At 38.1% G+C, this 13,412-nt stretch overlaps 1 protein-coding gene across 3 annotated transcripts in view; it reads right to left on the reverse strand.

The window, feature by feature from the left end:
* The window catches only part of epha3 (eph receptor A3), a 245,408-nt gene that overhangs the window by 68,716 nt on the left and 163,280 nt on the right, over nt 1-13,412 (reverse strand). For all 3 annotated transcript variants that reach the window (XM_043701197.2, XM_043701195.2, XM_043701196.2), the window contains exon 6: nt 355-479. In XM_043701197.2, the coding sequence (XP_043557132.2) occupies nt 355-479 (125 nt within the window). The remainder of the gene's footprint in view (nt 1-354; nt 480-13,412) is intronic.

A 13,412-nucleotide genomic window follows, 5' to 3' on the forward strand; every position in this document is an offset into this window, starting at 1 on the left:
AGGTGGAATCAAATCCAGGTCCCTGGTGCTGTGAGGCAGCAGTGCTTATCACTGAGCCACTGCGCCACCCATGATAATTATTTTCTAGTTATAATAATGCAGAATCTCCTTTATCAAAAATTCCTCCATTATGAAAGCAACAAAATTTGATGGTTTTAAGGTGCACATCGATATATGAGGTATTAACTTACAGCTCGGGCTTTAAAAGAGATTTGTGTATATTAGGTAACTTAGTCACAGGAACTCTTGAACAAATGGATACTCTTTGAAATATCGAGAGATAATTTCCATATGTTTACAATGTTTTTGTTTAGCTGCTAATCATTTTATCAATTTTTAAATGTATTTTCCCACCTTCTCATAGAATTTGACCTCGTAGTCCAATATGATTCCGTTCGGATGTTCCGGCTCCTGCCAAGATAAAGAAATGCTGTTTCGGGATGTCCGCTCCTTCTTAATAACAGTGACAAGGGATGGAGCTGAGAAAGAGCAAAATAGAGTGAAAAGAACAATTCAGACTTCATATGGGCGAATTGCTGGATGATGATCAACTGCACAAACATTGATTGTTTTTTCCCCTTCCTTAGTCTGGGAACACAAAGTCATTTTGATTATTCCCACTGCTGAAATGGCTGACATCAGCTAAGTGAAAAAATACCAGGGACCAAACCTGAGACAAGCCAGACTTGGATGGATCAGTACACAACATGCAGTGCATTTCCCCAATGAGCAACCAATGGAAACACAAGGCAAGTATTTCTGATGCAGGATTAATTACATATATATATTTTTTTTTAACTCTTCTTAGAACTTAGGTGACCCACCAATCCTCCAGTGTTGTCCACTCAGTGGAATGTATTACCCACTGACAGCACATATCACAAATACTAGTGCACACTGCACAACCCTGTGCCAACGTTTGTATCCAAAGCAGTTTCTAATTAACACCGTTCTTGTGGCAAGACTAGGCAGCTGGAAACATTGACTCTGAACATACTTTGGAAATGATGACCTTAACAAAAGATTAGACTAAATTTCACAATATTTAAGCTCCTTCAAGTGGAGAGTACCACTACTGTGAGCAATCTGTCAGAATCCTTAACCAAACAACTGGTGTGCATTTGATCATGAAACTCACAAACATTGCATATGCCAACGTAAAGCTTTGCCAACATTAGACCTGTCTCACAAATGACAGTCTGCCCAATGGCTAATCTTTATCCATGCACTCACAACATTGTAGTAAAAAATGTGTTTAAATCATAAATATGTTAAGTGTTTCTTATTCTGAAGGGTTGAAACTTTATTGCTGGAACAGCACAGCAGGTCAAGCAGCATCCAGGGAACAGGAGATTCGACGTTTCGGGCACAGGCCCTTCTTCAGGAAGAAGGGCCTGTGCCCGAAACGTCGAATCTCCTGTTCCCTGGATGCTGCCTGACCTGCTGTGCTGTTCCAGCAATAAAGTTTCAACTTTGATCTCCAGCATCTGCAGACCTCACTTTCTCCTCCTTATTCTGAAGGGGTCAATGGGCAAGCCCAATAAGCAGCTACAGTCTTTAGTGTTAGAGGATATGCTTGATTTAAATTTCAGCAGATGCCACATCAACCCTTGAATCATTTTTGCAACAATTTCTCAGAACTTTCACCTGTATCCTTCTTCCACAGGAGGCTTCTAGTTTCCTGAAAATCAACAGCTTTCTGCTATAAGAAAGCTTGCTTCAATTAAATGTTCTTCCTTTGTGACCACTGCAATCTGATCAAGTATGGGGCCCAAACATTTGTTCATCCAAAATTCACACTTCATATGGACAAATTGCTGGATGCTGATCAACTGCACAAACTTTGATTGTTTTCTTCCCTTCCTTAGTCTGGGAACACAAAGTCATTTTGATTATTCCCACTGTTGAAATGACTGACATCAGCTAAGTGAAAAAATACCAGGGACCAAATCTGAGACTATCCAGACTTGGATGGATTAGTATACAACATGCAGTGCATTTCCCCAGTGAGCAACCAATGGAAGCACAAGACAAACATTTCTAATGCAATATATAACATTTTCTTAGAACTTAGATGACCCACCAATCTTCCAGTGTTGTCCATCGAGTGGAATGTCTCACCCACTGGCAGCACATATCACAAATACTATTACATACTGCACACCATTTTCCAACCATTACTTAGAATGACAGAGTCTATAACATCTGAACATTGCCTCAATGGATCCTATTGGTGCTCATACTCCATGCAAGACGCCCTCCACTTTACTTATCTCTTTTCATCCAAGGTTGCTTTGTCACCCAAGTGTGCATTAAACCTCCCCAAAAAGTCATCAATGCTATTTCCTTCAAACATTCCAAAAGGCAGAGAGTTCCATCTTAAGACCACACTTATAAAGTTAAAAATCACACAACACTAGGTTATAGTCCAACAGGTTTATTTGGAAGCACTAGCTTTCAGAGAACTGTTCCTTCACCACCTGAAGAAGGAGCAGCGATCCAAAAGCTAGTGCTTTCAAATAAACTTGTTGGACTTTAATCTAATTTTGTGTGATTTTTAGCTTTGTTCACCCCAGTCCAATACCGGCATCTCCAAATCATAGTGTTGTATAAAGAAATTCTTCCAAAACTGGTCTGTATACATATCTTATGCACCTTATTGCTGGACTCATACACAAGTTTCTCTACATGTGCCCAATGTCTCATAATATTAAAGATTTATTTCCTTAGTCTTGTTTTTTCCAAGCATAGAGCTCCCACATCTCCAATTTTTCTTGATAGTTCCTAGTACTTGCTAAGCAGGATGTGTTATTTTCAATATCTTTGGTTCTGACATGGATTATGATAAGTAGTTCATCTCCCTCAACTCAATGAGTTAATCTCTTTAGATTTCTCTTCTTATAGACAGCCACTCAGAACCAAGGATAGCTTTCTTCTACTCTGGAGTTGTGTAAACTAAGGTGACAAACTAGTCCAATACCAATCAGCACACCAAATTGCAGGACAGTCTTTAGCATGGTCTTTCCACTGTTTGAGTTTGGCTTATTGGAGCTGCTTGAGACGACACACCTTCATGGAAGCTTTTTCTGCAGTTTGGGTGATCTTGGCCATTTGTTGACGGAAATGTTATATTCCTCAAGAAGGCTTTGAGAATATCCTCGTAGCATTTCCTCTTCTCTTCTGGTAAACACTTACTGTGATGGAGTTGAGAGTTGAGCTTATTTTGAGAGTCTTGTTTCCAGCATGCAGAAAATGTGGCCCACCCAATGCTGCTCATGGACAGTAACCAGAGCTTCAATAAAAACTGAAAGAACTGTGGATCTTGTAAATCTGAGACAAAAATATAAATTGCTGGAAAACTCAGCAGGTCTGGCAGCATCTGTGGAGAGAAGCCAAAGTTAACGTTTCAGATTGAGTGACCCTTCCTCAGTTTTGAGGACCCTTCCTCATTCAACCTGCTGAGCTTTTCCAGCAATTTATATTTTTGTCTCAGATTTACAAGATCCACAGTTCTTTCAGTTTTTATTGAAGCTGAATATCCTGAATATTGAAGCGCTGGTGCCAAAAATAAACATTGCTGGAAAACTCAGCAGGTCTGGCAGCATCTGTGGAGAGAAGCCAAAGTTAACGTTTCAGATTCAGTGACCCTTCCTCAGTTTTGAGGACCCTTCCTCATTCAACCTGCTGAGCTTTTCCAGCAATGTTTATTTTTGGCACCAGCGCTTCAATATTCAGGATGTGGGTGCAAGGGAGAACACTAAAATGGGAGCGCCTGACCTGCCATTGAATTTGCAGAGACACCACTATTTTATTTCTCCAAGGATTTGAACTGTTTGTTGTACATTGTCCATGCCTCAGATCATACTAGAGAGCAGGTAACACTATACCCTGTAGACCATGAGCTTGGTGTTTGGTTTGCAAATTTCTGTTCCTCAGATGGCCAGGAGCTACACTGAGACAAGAGGTAAGTGGAGTAGGCACATAGCTAATCGGTGGACCACCTGTTTGATTTTGGCTACTCCTACCTTCAAATGTATAAAATCCAGTGCCGTCGGTCAACATGGACAAGAAGCAAGCATTGAGAAAATAGCTTGGCTTTGTGATTTCCTTTGACCAAACAGAAATATTCATCTAATTAGAACTGACTTTGCACAGATCAGCTCCATTACAGCTTCATCAATACATAGCAAGTATGCAGAGAATTGTTTGTTTGCCCTGCTTTTAGAATAAATAGTAACTTAGTCACTGTCAATACAGGAGACAAGGTAGTAACACAGGCATCTCTTTGCAGAGATACCTTCAGGCTGTTGATAATTAACTTGCTTACACTAGGAAATCCCAATCAAGTTACCTCAGAGTCAGTACCACAGATTAACATTACACTCACATCTATCTTGAGTTTGAGGGCCTGAAAGACTCCAAATAGGCATTATATAAACTGTAAGAATGTCAGATACTTCAAATTAGTCCATTTTGCACAAGAATTTACATGTTTCCTATTGCTGTCATTTTCATTTCTGATATCAGACCAATAAATAATGCTACTTCTATCACCAGCACAACTAGCCCTCTTCTCAGGTCTTGTTACAATGAATATACGTGCACATTTTACAGTGCATGTAACTTTGAGACAAAACAGATGTGGCTGAATTGTCAGCTTGTAGCAGTTATAGAATCTGATTAATGCATGTGTTTTCCTCAGGCAGAATGGGAATCGAGAACTTGAGACAGATTGCTGTGAATATTACTTTGCAGTTGGCTATGTGGCACCTGGAGTTTAGAATCTTACCCCAAACTAAACTGGGAATAAGGAAATTTGCAGTGGCGTTTGGAATTTTGAAGACTCTAAAACCGGGCAGAGGGATTTTCTAAATAAGCCTCACATGATACCATAGCTACCAGCATCTCTTCACCACCCACTTCAACCTTAAACTTTCACAATAAATAGATGATTTACACATGAAGCCCATTTAGGTCACTGCAAACATAGCATGAAATGAGTTGCTAATCCTGAACAGAGGTTTCAGAGATTTGTAGCATATTTGTTCAAGCCACAGCCCATTAACATAGCTTTTCTTTTCCACTAATTACTAATTTAATAGCAAAATGGAGATAAACAGATCCACATGGTATAATTGTTGAACATCACATCTAGCAGAGGACAATGTTTTAGTCACTGGACCGTGACAAAACTTAAACATCAATATATGTGGAAAGCATCAGACAAGAGTCCTTTGTGGAAGAATTACTGAAAAGTTGAAAACATTGAGTACATACTAAATGGCTAATCCTAGAAGAATAATAGTTCCGACTTTGCATGCAAGTTGCTTGTAATGGATTGATACGGTTGAGAGGTTACTTCAAAAGACAAGGAAAATATTATCATATTCACAACATTGACCAATCCAAAATGGGGTGTAGGTTTAATTGGTAAAGTTTCTACTAGTCTGCTGTGCTCAGTCTTCAAAAGTAAGAAGGGATTATGACAGGATTATGTTGTGAAAGAACTAGTGCATACATTCTACAAACTTTTCATGGCAGTCATGAAAGCAATTGAGAAAAGATATACTTTTCAACATGATCAGTTTTCTTATGAAGTTGTTGTTTTATTCCAAAGTAAGTAATTAAGTAAGTAATAATTTTATTGTAAGGGATCATGCTGACTACATTGAAGGTAGTTTTTAAATTCTTAATTCCAGTGTATGGCAAAACTCCAGATATTTTTCACAGTAAACACAGCAAACAAACACAACTCACTCAGAAATAATTCACAACATCGCTATAACAATGTTCCATTTTAAATTGTATTTGGAATTGTTTGAATGGTGAAGTTGCAGTGGTTTTAATTTTAACATTGAATTGTTTTATTTTATCAAATCTTGCTTATTCCAGTAAGTAGCATGCAACAAATATATTCAACTATTTGACTGATGGACGATGTACCGATACATCCTGTTCCATGACAGGTATTTCTACATTGCATACTTCTAAGATAAATAAACTGTAACATATGTTAGTTTTTATTTGTCAAGCTAACAAGCCCTCTATGAAGATGTTAAAACATCAGTAATGATGTTTGTTTTAAGACCATATCCCCTTTTTCAGGATGTGGTATATCTCACTCTGGCACATAGAAATAAAGTTTTTTTTTAAACTTAGGAGTCTGGGTTTCCTGAAATCTCAGCTCCATCATTACATTTGGTGAGAAAGCAGAAGATAGGAGCCAAAATCTTCAATACTTGATGTATCTTTTGGTTTTCAGGCTACCAGAACCTCAAATTTCAATTGTAAACTCTACATTTAAAGTATTTAATCTGCACCCCATTTAGATTAAAAGAAAATACCTTTATTTGAAAACACAAAGAAACATCAAGAATAGGAAAGGCTACTCATACCAACCTTGATCCTGTATATGTATACATTATTACAACAACTTGCTGTTTTATTTTAAAGTGGTTGAAATTTGTGATCTTTGTAATGAAAGGGTTAAAATTGCATCAAAAGGTCTGTTTTCCTTCTTACGTTAACAACAAAGGGCTTTATGACCCTGTAAAGAGGACGGGATGTAATACAAAATAAAATGAGAAAATGCTGAGAATGTTCAGCAGGCCAAGCAGCTTCAATGTTGACTTGAGATCTTAATGTTGGTTCTCTCTGCATAGATGCTGCCTGACATGCCGAGTATTGCCAGCAGCGTTTGTTTACATTTCAGATTTCCAACATCTGCAATATCCTGTTTTCTGATTCATATTTAATACAACGTGACTTCAACCCACAGAGCACACCATCTGGCTCATCCCTTTTGTGCTGACTGAATTGCATTCCAATTACATGGGCAAACGCTGGTCCTTCAGAATTTCTGTATTGACATCTTGAATGCCATTTAAACAGTATTCTGCTTTTCCACTTTTACTGCCACCCACATGATCACTGACCACACTGTTGATCATTTACTCTAGCTGTAGAGCCCAGAGAAGCTCCCAGGACCAGGACAAAAGTTGGGAATGAAGTTGTTGCTAAATCATGGTTCTTGGTAGCCAGTGACAGGAACATATTTTCAATGTACTAGCAAGTCCTGCAAATTAATTGAAATGCTTGATCATCACGTACAGTTTATTTCTATTAGAAGTATGTAATGTCATGGAACAGGATGTATCAGTACATAGTCCATCAGTCAAATAGTTTAATATATTATTTACATACTACTGACTGGAATAAGCAAGATTTGGTAAAACAAAACAATTCAATGTTAAAATTAAAATCACTGCAAATTTCACCATTCAAACAATTCCAAATACCATTTAAAATGGAACATTGTTATAGCGATGTTGTGAAATATTTCTATGAGTGAGTTGTTAGCTGTGTTTACTGTGAAAAATATCTGGAATTCTTCCATACACTGGAATCAAAAATTAACAAACTACCTTCAATGTAGTCAGCATGATCCCTTACAATAAAAGTATTACTTCTTTGGAATAATAAAACAATATCATAAGAAAACTGATCAGGTCGAGCTTCCATGATTATCGGGAAATATTTGTAGAATATATCTATTTCTAAATGTATATCTATTTCTTTCACAACATAATCCTGTAATAATCCCTTCTTACTTCATCAGGTAAAATCATACTTCTGTAGTTTAAAGTGAAAAGGAAGAGCATTGTAGATCACTGTAAGTATTCAAAAAGGAGGTAAGTGGGTTTTTGAAATATCAGGGAGTTGAGGGAGCTGGTGGAAAGAAAGTTGAGCATGCATCTCCCAGGATGTTGGTGCAGTAGGAGGAGAGTTGGTGGAAGCAGTTCATATTCTGAACCGTCCTCTCACAGAGAAAACTGCTGGCTTGCAGGAGGTAGATATGTGCCATCCAATATGGCATTTGGATCTTCAAGCATCATGAACTAACTCTTTTCCTGTTCTGTTGCACAATTGGCCATGCCCCTTGAGTGTGCATTGTTAATTGACTAAATATTATCACACACAGAATTCCTTTTGAATGAAAGTTCTGCTCCTCCCATTCTTACTGATATGAGGATTCAACCCAAAATGTTCAAATCTTTTGGTAGTCTGCTTTTGTCCTTTTCATAGCTGGTAATCCTGACCAGCTGCGTAACATCTACAAACCAAACACAGCCTGCCAATGTGAAAATGCCCCATTTCTCTCCACTGTGCATCTCCTATTCATGATAGTGCATTGGCCTGAGTTTTTGGTCAGCATTGGAACCTTTCTTTCTGGCGCAGATCCAACATAAAAAAAATCCTCCAATTAATCTGCTCAAAATTCTAATGGAGGATCCTCAGAATTCAGTTAGTGAAGAAAATCTCAGAAATATCAGTGACATCCCCCCAAAAGCCCCTATGGTTTTAGGTGGGAAGTGGGTAGGATGGTAGTTTTCATGGAGTCAGGAGTCAATGCATCAGGAAGTCAGCATGGTCTTGGTGCACATCATGGATCATATATCCAGTGTTTGAATTTCCAGAACCTGGAAGATTTGGGCTTCTATTCCCAACTCCATGAGTCCTTATCTTACATATTTGCTTTTGTATGCAGCCATAATGAATGCCTTTTGAAAATTCGTATATGCAGCAGTCCCTTTATGTCCCTTACTAGTTACATTCTACAAAAACCCCAGTAACTTTATTGAATAGGATTTACTTTTCATGAAAACCATCCTTGGACTAAAGAATGTTTTGGAACAGGAAGAAGAAGCACTGTTATGATTAGGATCCAAAATCAATGACACTTTGACAAGTACTTCCTGAAGATAGATGTCAGAATTCACACTAAATTGATCCTTGGGTCCTGTTCACATATGACCTGTGAGCTGTAAACATCAACTAGACATCTCAATGAAACTCAATGGTCTGGCTGGTTCCAAGATGAGCTGGAGCAGACAGAAGGTAAATCCAAGAAGCAATAGGAATAGGGAAAGGGAGAGGGACTTATCCATTCTTCTAAGTCTGATTATGTGGAAATGAGGAGCAAAGATCATTTTAAGGACAGTAAATTTTCCAAATATGGACCAAGAGCAATTCAGTGCAGCATGCCAGCTGCAAATTCTGTCCAGGTTTTGCCAAAATTGGCATCTGAGTTTTGAAACAATCAGTAAAGCTTCTGATGGATATGTTTTGCTTAGCAGTCAAAACACTCCAAAGATATTTGGAATACAGGAGATTATATCCAGAAATTACACTTGTCACTGCCCATTTTTGTGACATGGACCGATTTGCCGGTGTGTGGTAAGTATACTATAACTGTTTATACAAGTGAGAAACTAATAGCAGTTTACAAAACACAATGAGTACAATATAGTTAGTCAAATAAGTTTACGGAAAAGCAATCTAGTTTGAGCTTTTGAATCATTTTGGGCAAAGCTGATCATTTGTCCTTCAAGTCATCACTGACATTGTTGTATATGAGCAAAACTGATGAGTCTGCCTTTTCTTCTCAACTTTATAGAGTTTTCTTACTTTGGTAAAATACAAGATTATAATTAAAATAATTAACACTGAGGCAAAGTGTTTGATTAAGAAGACAAGTTCTTAAACATAGTAAATTCTCTCAGAGTTTCTCTCATACTCAAAATTCTCTCTAGTGCTTATGGATGGTCTAATGATAAACTTATCCATTAGTTAAGCTCAGTTTTTGAATAAATATATACCTACAAAGTCTATATACCTATTAAGCCCATTCTTATATTGAGTTAGTTCTCTGTCACGCTCTATAATTTCAGTTATCTATCCACTCATAAAAACATTTTTGTTAAAGAAAGTATTTTGCCTGATGACATTCCTTTATTGTAAATACAGTCAGCAGTTTTCCTAATAAATTGTTTTTCATCATGAAATGCATGAAAATATCTTCCAATGTAAGTATGCAAGAGCAAACTAAACAACATTCCCGCTTGCTGCCCACCATTGCTATCATACTAAATGTTTCTTGCCTCTCTTTGTTACAAAAGGCTTCACTTGAATTGGGACAATAGTAATGAAACTTTAATATGTCTGTGAACTTTCAGCTAATGCACATTTTTTATAGGTGGTTGCTGGAAGTGGAAAGTAGGGAAATAGAAAATTAGAAAAAGGAAGCTCAGGGAATAGGAAACATTCAGGAAAAATGTAAATGTCAAAGGTTAAGTTGGAAGCATTGATCCAGAAATGAAACTGAGGATGTGTCATCCCGCCCCATCTCTCTCACTGGCAGTCACCACTAAATCTCAGTAATGTTCATAGTAACAACATATTGTGGACTATGTTCTGCTTCCATGTGTTAAAATATGCCCTCTAAACAAAGAATCTTATATTTCACAACCTGAGGTGTCCCTACGTACTTTGTCACCTGTGAGGCATTTTTAAAGTGCAGTTGTTTTAATGGCAAGCAATTTTTGCACAGCAAACTCCCACAGGCACCAGTAAAATAAATGAGCAGGTAATTCATTTTCTTCTTATTGATGTTATCTAGGGGACAGATAATGGCCAAAATACCAAGGCAAAATCCCTGCTCTTCTTGAAATCAAGCCATTCCATGATTTAAATTTTCTTCCAACTACAGTGGTGGATTCTTTCTGGGTTTTTTTCCTGCATAGGAGCCCTGTAGTCCTTGACCGTTTCATGTATGAGGCCAGACAGTGAGTGTAAATAGGCAACGTAATTGTGAAGGCATCACAGATAAGACCATTCCACTCTCATAAGACATACATGGGGCAATGAATTTGCTGCATTTTACGTAGTAAGTTCCATTTGTACAAATAAGGTTTCACACCTGAAATCACTGGGATTCTTGCTAAAACATCTGTGAGGCATTAACGCTTGAGCAGGACTGTGGGAGTCTGCAATCAGGAAGGTGGTGAACATAGTCTTGAGTGAAGGGATTGTTATTGTCTGGGGAAGAAGGGTACAGACTCACAATTCATCAACCTTTGTGGCTGTTTCTTTTTTAATGGAGAAATGAGCTGACAAGAATGGAATTTATAGAATTTGAAACCTTAAAAAAAATGATTAGTTTGCTTGAAGGTAAAAAGGAGAGACAAAGTGCTTTCACGATGGTGTGTGCGTGCCTCACTGAGAGAAAAGGCAGTTTTCACCCCTTTATAATAAGGCAGAGTTTGCTTTTCTAATATCAACAAATGCTTGGAAAACAAGATATATGAATCCATTTGTTATGTTTCTTTTTTTGGTTTCTAGTTTCCTGGTACGGCCTCTCTTGCCACTCAACATCTAATCACCACATCAGCCTCTCCCCTCAACCAGTCTGCAGAGACTTAAAAAAAGTTTACATTGAAAAGCAATGGTACAAAATTGCAAACCACAAACATCATTCATCAATGATCCACCAGTAAGGCTTTTAGAGCTATTGCAGCTACTGCAGGAACTTGGTAATGGCCATTCTTTTTTCTTTTGTGGCTCAATTCCAACCATATTCAGTAAAGCTACATGACTCAATGTAGAGTACAACAGCCGACATGGCAGGGGTTAAGCAAGCTCTGTCCAACCCTATCTGCACCACCAAAACTCTATACCACTGAAGGGGAAATGATATTGCCAGCCCAATCAAAAGCAGCCCAGACAGAAATCAAGATCCAATAAATTGCTTCAGTCCTTAAACATATATTAACACTCAAAGCATGTGCATGCATCAGGAGGTGGAGAAGTCAACATTTTGGGTCAACTTTACTTCCTGACGCTGCTTGGCTTATAGTGTTCTTCCAGCCTCCTGCTTGTTTACCTTGGATTCCAGCATCTGCAGTTTTTTTGTCTCTAACTTCTCACAAAAGCACATAACCAATCTGCATGCTGACTTTAAACATCTGTATTTGTCTCAGGCCCAAGAAAACATAATGAAAATGTTTAAAGTGAGATACTAAGCAAATTTTACCTGAGCATATTGCTCTGGCTGTTAGGCCAAGGGGAAAATCTGCAAGCTTGCAATGGCACTGCTGTTTTTAACACCCAACTGTCACGAGTTGGAATATCATTATCAGGTTTAAGAAGGGAAGAAAAACAGATTGGTTTGAAATTGTTGCTGAAATCTATGAATGTATATGGACAAGATTCACTCGTTAAAGTCAGATTGCACCTCTTTTGAAGATATTTTGAAACAGGTCAACCGCCCTCCTTCATCAAATTCTTTTCCACCTTACTTAAGGATTTCAATGCTAAGATTCCCTTAGATCTCCCTTGGCCACAACCTGGTCAATAAATCAGATGGGCTGCACTCAGAACCTCTACCTTGAGCAAATCTGACAGTACTTTGATAGATGTAATCTCATCCATTATACTCATCATTCCCTGGTGACTCAAGATGTTGAGTGGATTGGAAGGGTATTTGCAAGTGGTGGCAGTCCCATGGATGTGCTGTCCTTGTCATTCTAGATGGAAATAGTCATAGGTTTGGAAAGTGCCGTCAAAGGAGCTGTTTTGAATTGCTCAATCTGCAGCCCCCTCATGAGCTGAGTTTAGATCAGGAACTCAGCATGGTCAAATTTTATTAATACTTTGGTAAATGTTCATTGAAGAACATTGGCGTGGAACAGCTCCATAAATAGACTGGTGTAAGCAAAGCTCATTTTACACATTGAGACAAGCCTTGTAAATGTAGTAGCGATTTCCAATCACCCTGAAGGCAGCTTGATGTGCTTTGCTTATTGTCATTCTGAATGGGTACAAAACACACAAAATCAGTGCCTTGAACTTTGATACAGTTCAAAAATAAAATGAACAAAATGCTGTGCACCTTGGAAAAGGAGATCCAGTGACTGGTTATTTCTCAGATCAGCTTTCAAACCAGCCTTTACTCTTCCTGCCCGACTTCAGATTTTGCATATCGTTTCAGCAGACTGCTGCATTTATAAAGAAACATTTTGTCTGCCATGCTTCCAGAAATAAAAACTATCCTTTGTCTTCCTCTAGCTGGAAATTACAACCAATCTGAAAAGTTACATTTTTATTTATAGCTGGGCTGTTTGATTGTCAAAAGATGTATGACCTTATAAAGTGAACACTTCTAGATCCTGAACTGAATGCGCTACAGCTGTAATAACAGTCAGTGCAGCACAATCTTACTATATCATATCATTAGATGGCTTTTAATAATTTGAACAGCATTTTATGGCCACCTATAGGGGGAAAATCCATATCAAGCAATAAACCTCCCCTTCATCATGTAGATTAAAAATAAAGATTTAGTTACCCAGGAAGATGATCAAAATGATCAGGAGCTGTTAAATTCAGACCACACCAATATAGGCGACTGCATTATTGCTACATGAGAAGGGAAAGGCCACGGTGAACTCTCTCCCAGCAATAAGATAAATAAAGGCAGCAACTCTGTGCAGTCAGTGCTGAGATCTGTCAAATGTCAATTGAGGTCAGGGAGAATGTCCACTTAATGTAGCCCAGCTCCAATAAGGGCTGCG

This window comes from Chiloscyllium plagiosum, unplaced genomic scaffold, assembly GCF_037043375.1.
Source record: "Chiloscyllium plagiosum isolate Xiang-an unplaced genomic scaffold, Cpla_swu_hap1 HiC_scaffold_12, whole genome shotgun sequence".
NCBI classification, from domain to species: Eukaryota; Metazoa; Chordata; class Chondrichthyes; order Orectolobiformes; family Hemiscylliidae; genus Chiloscyllium; species Chiloscyllium plagiosum.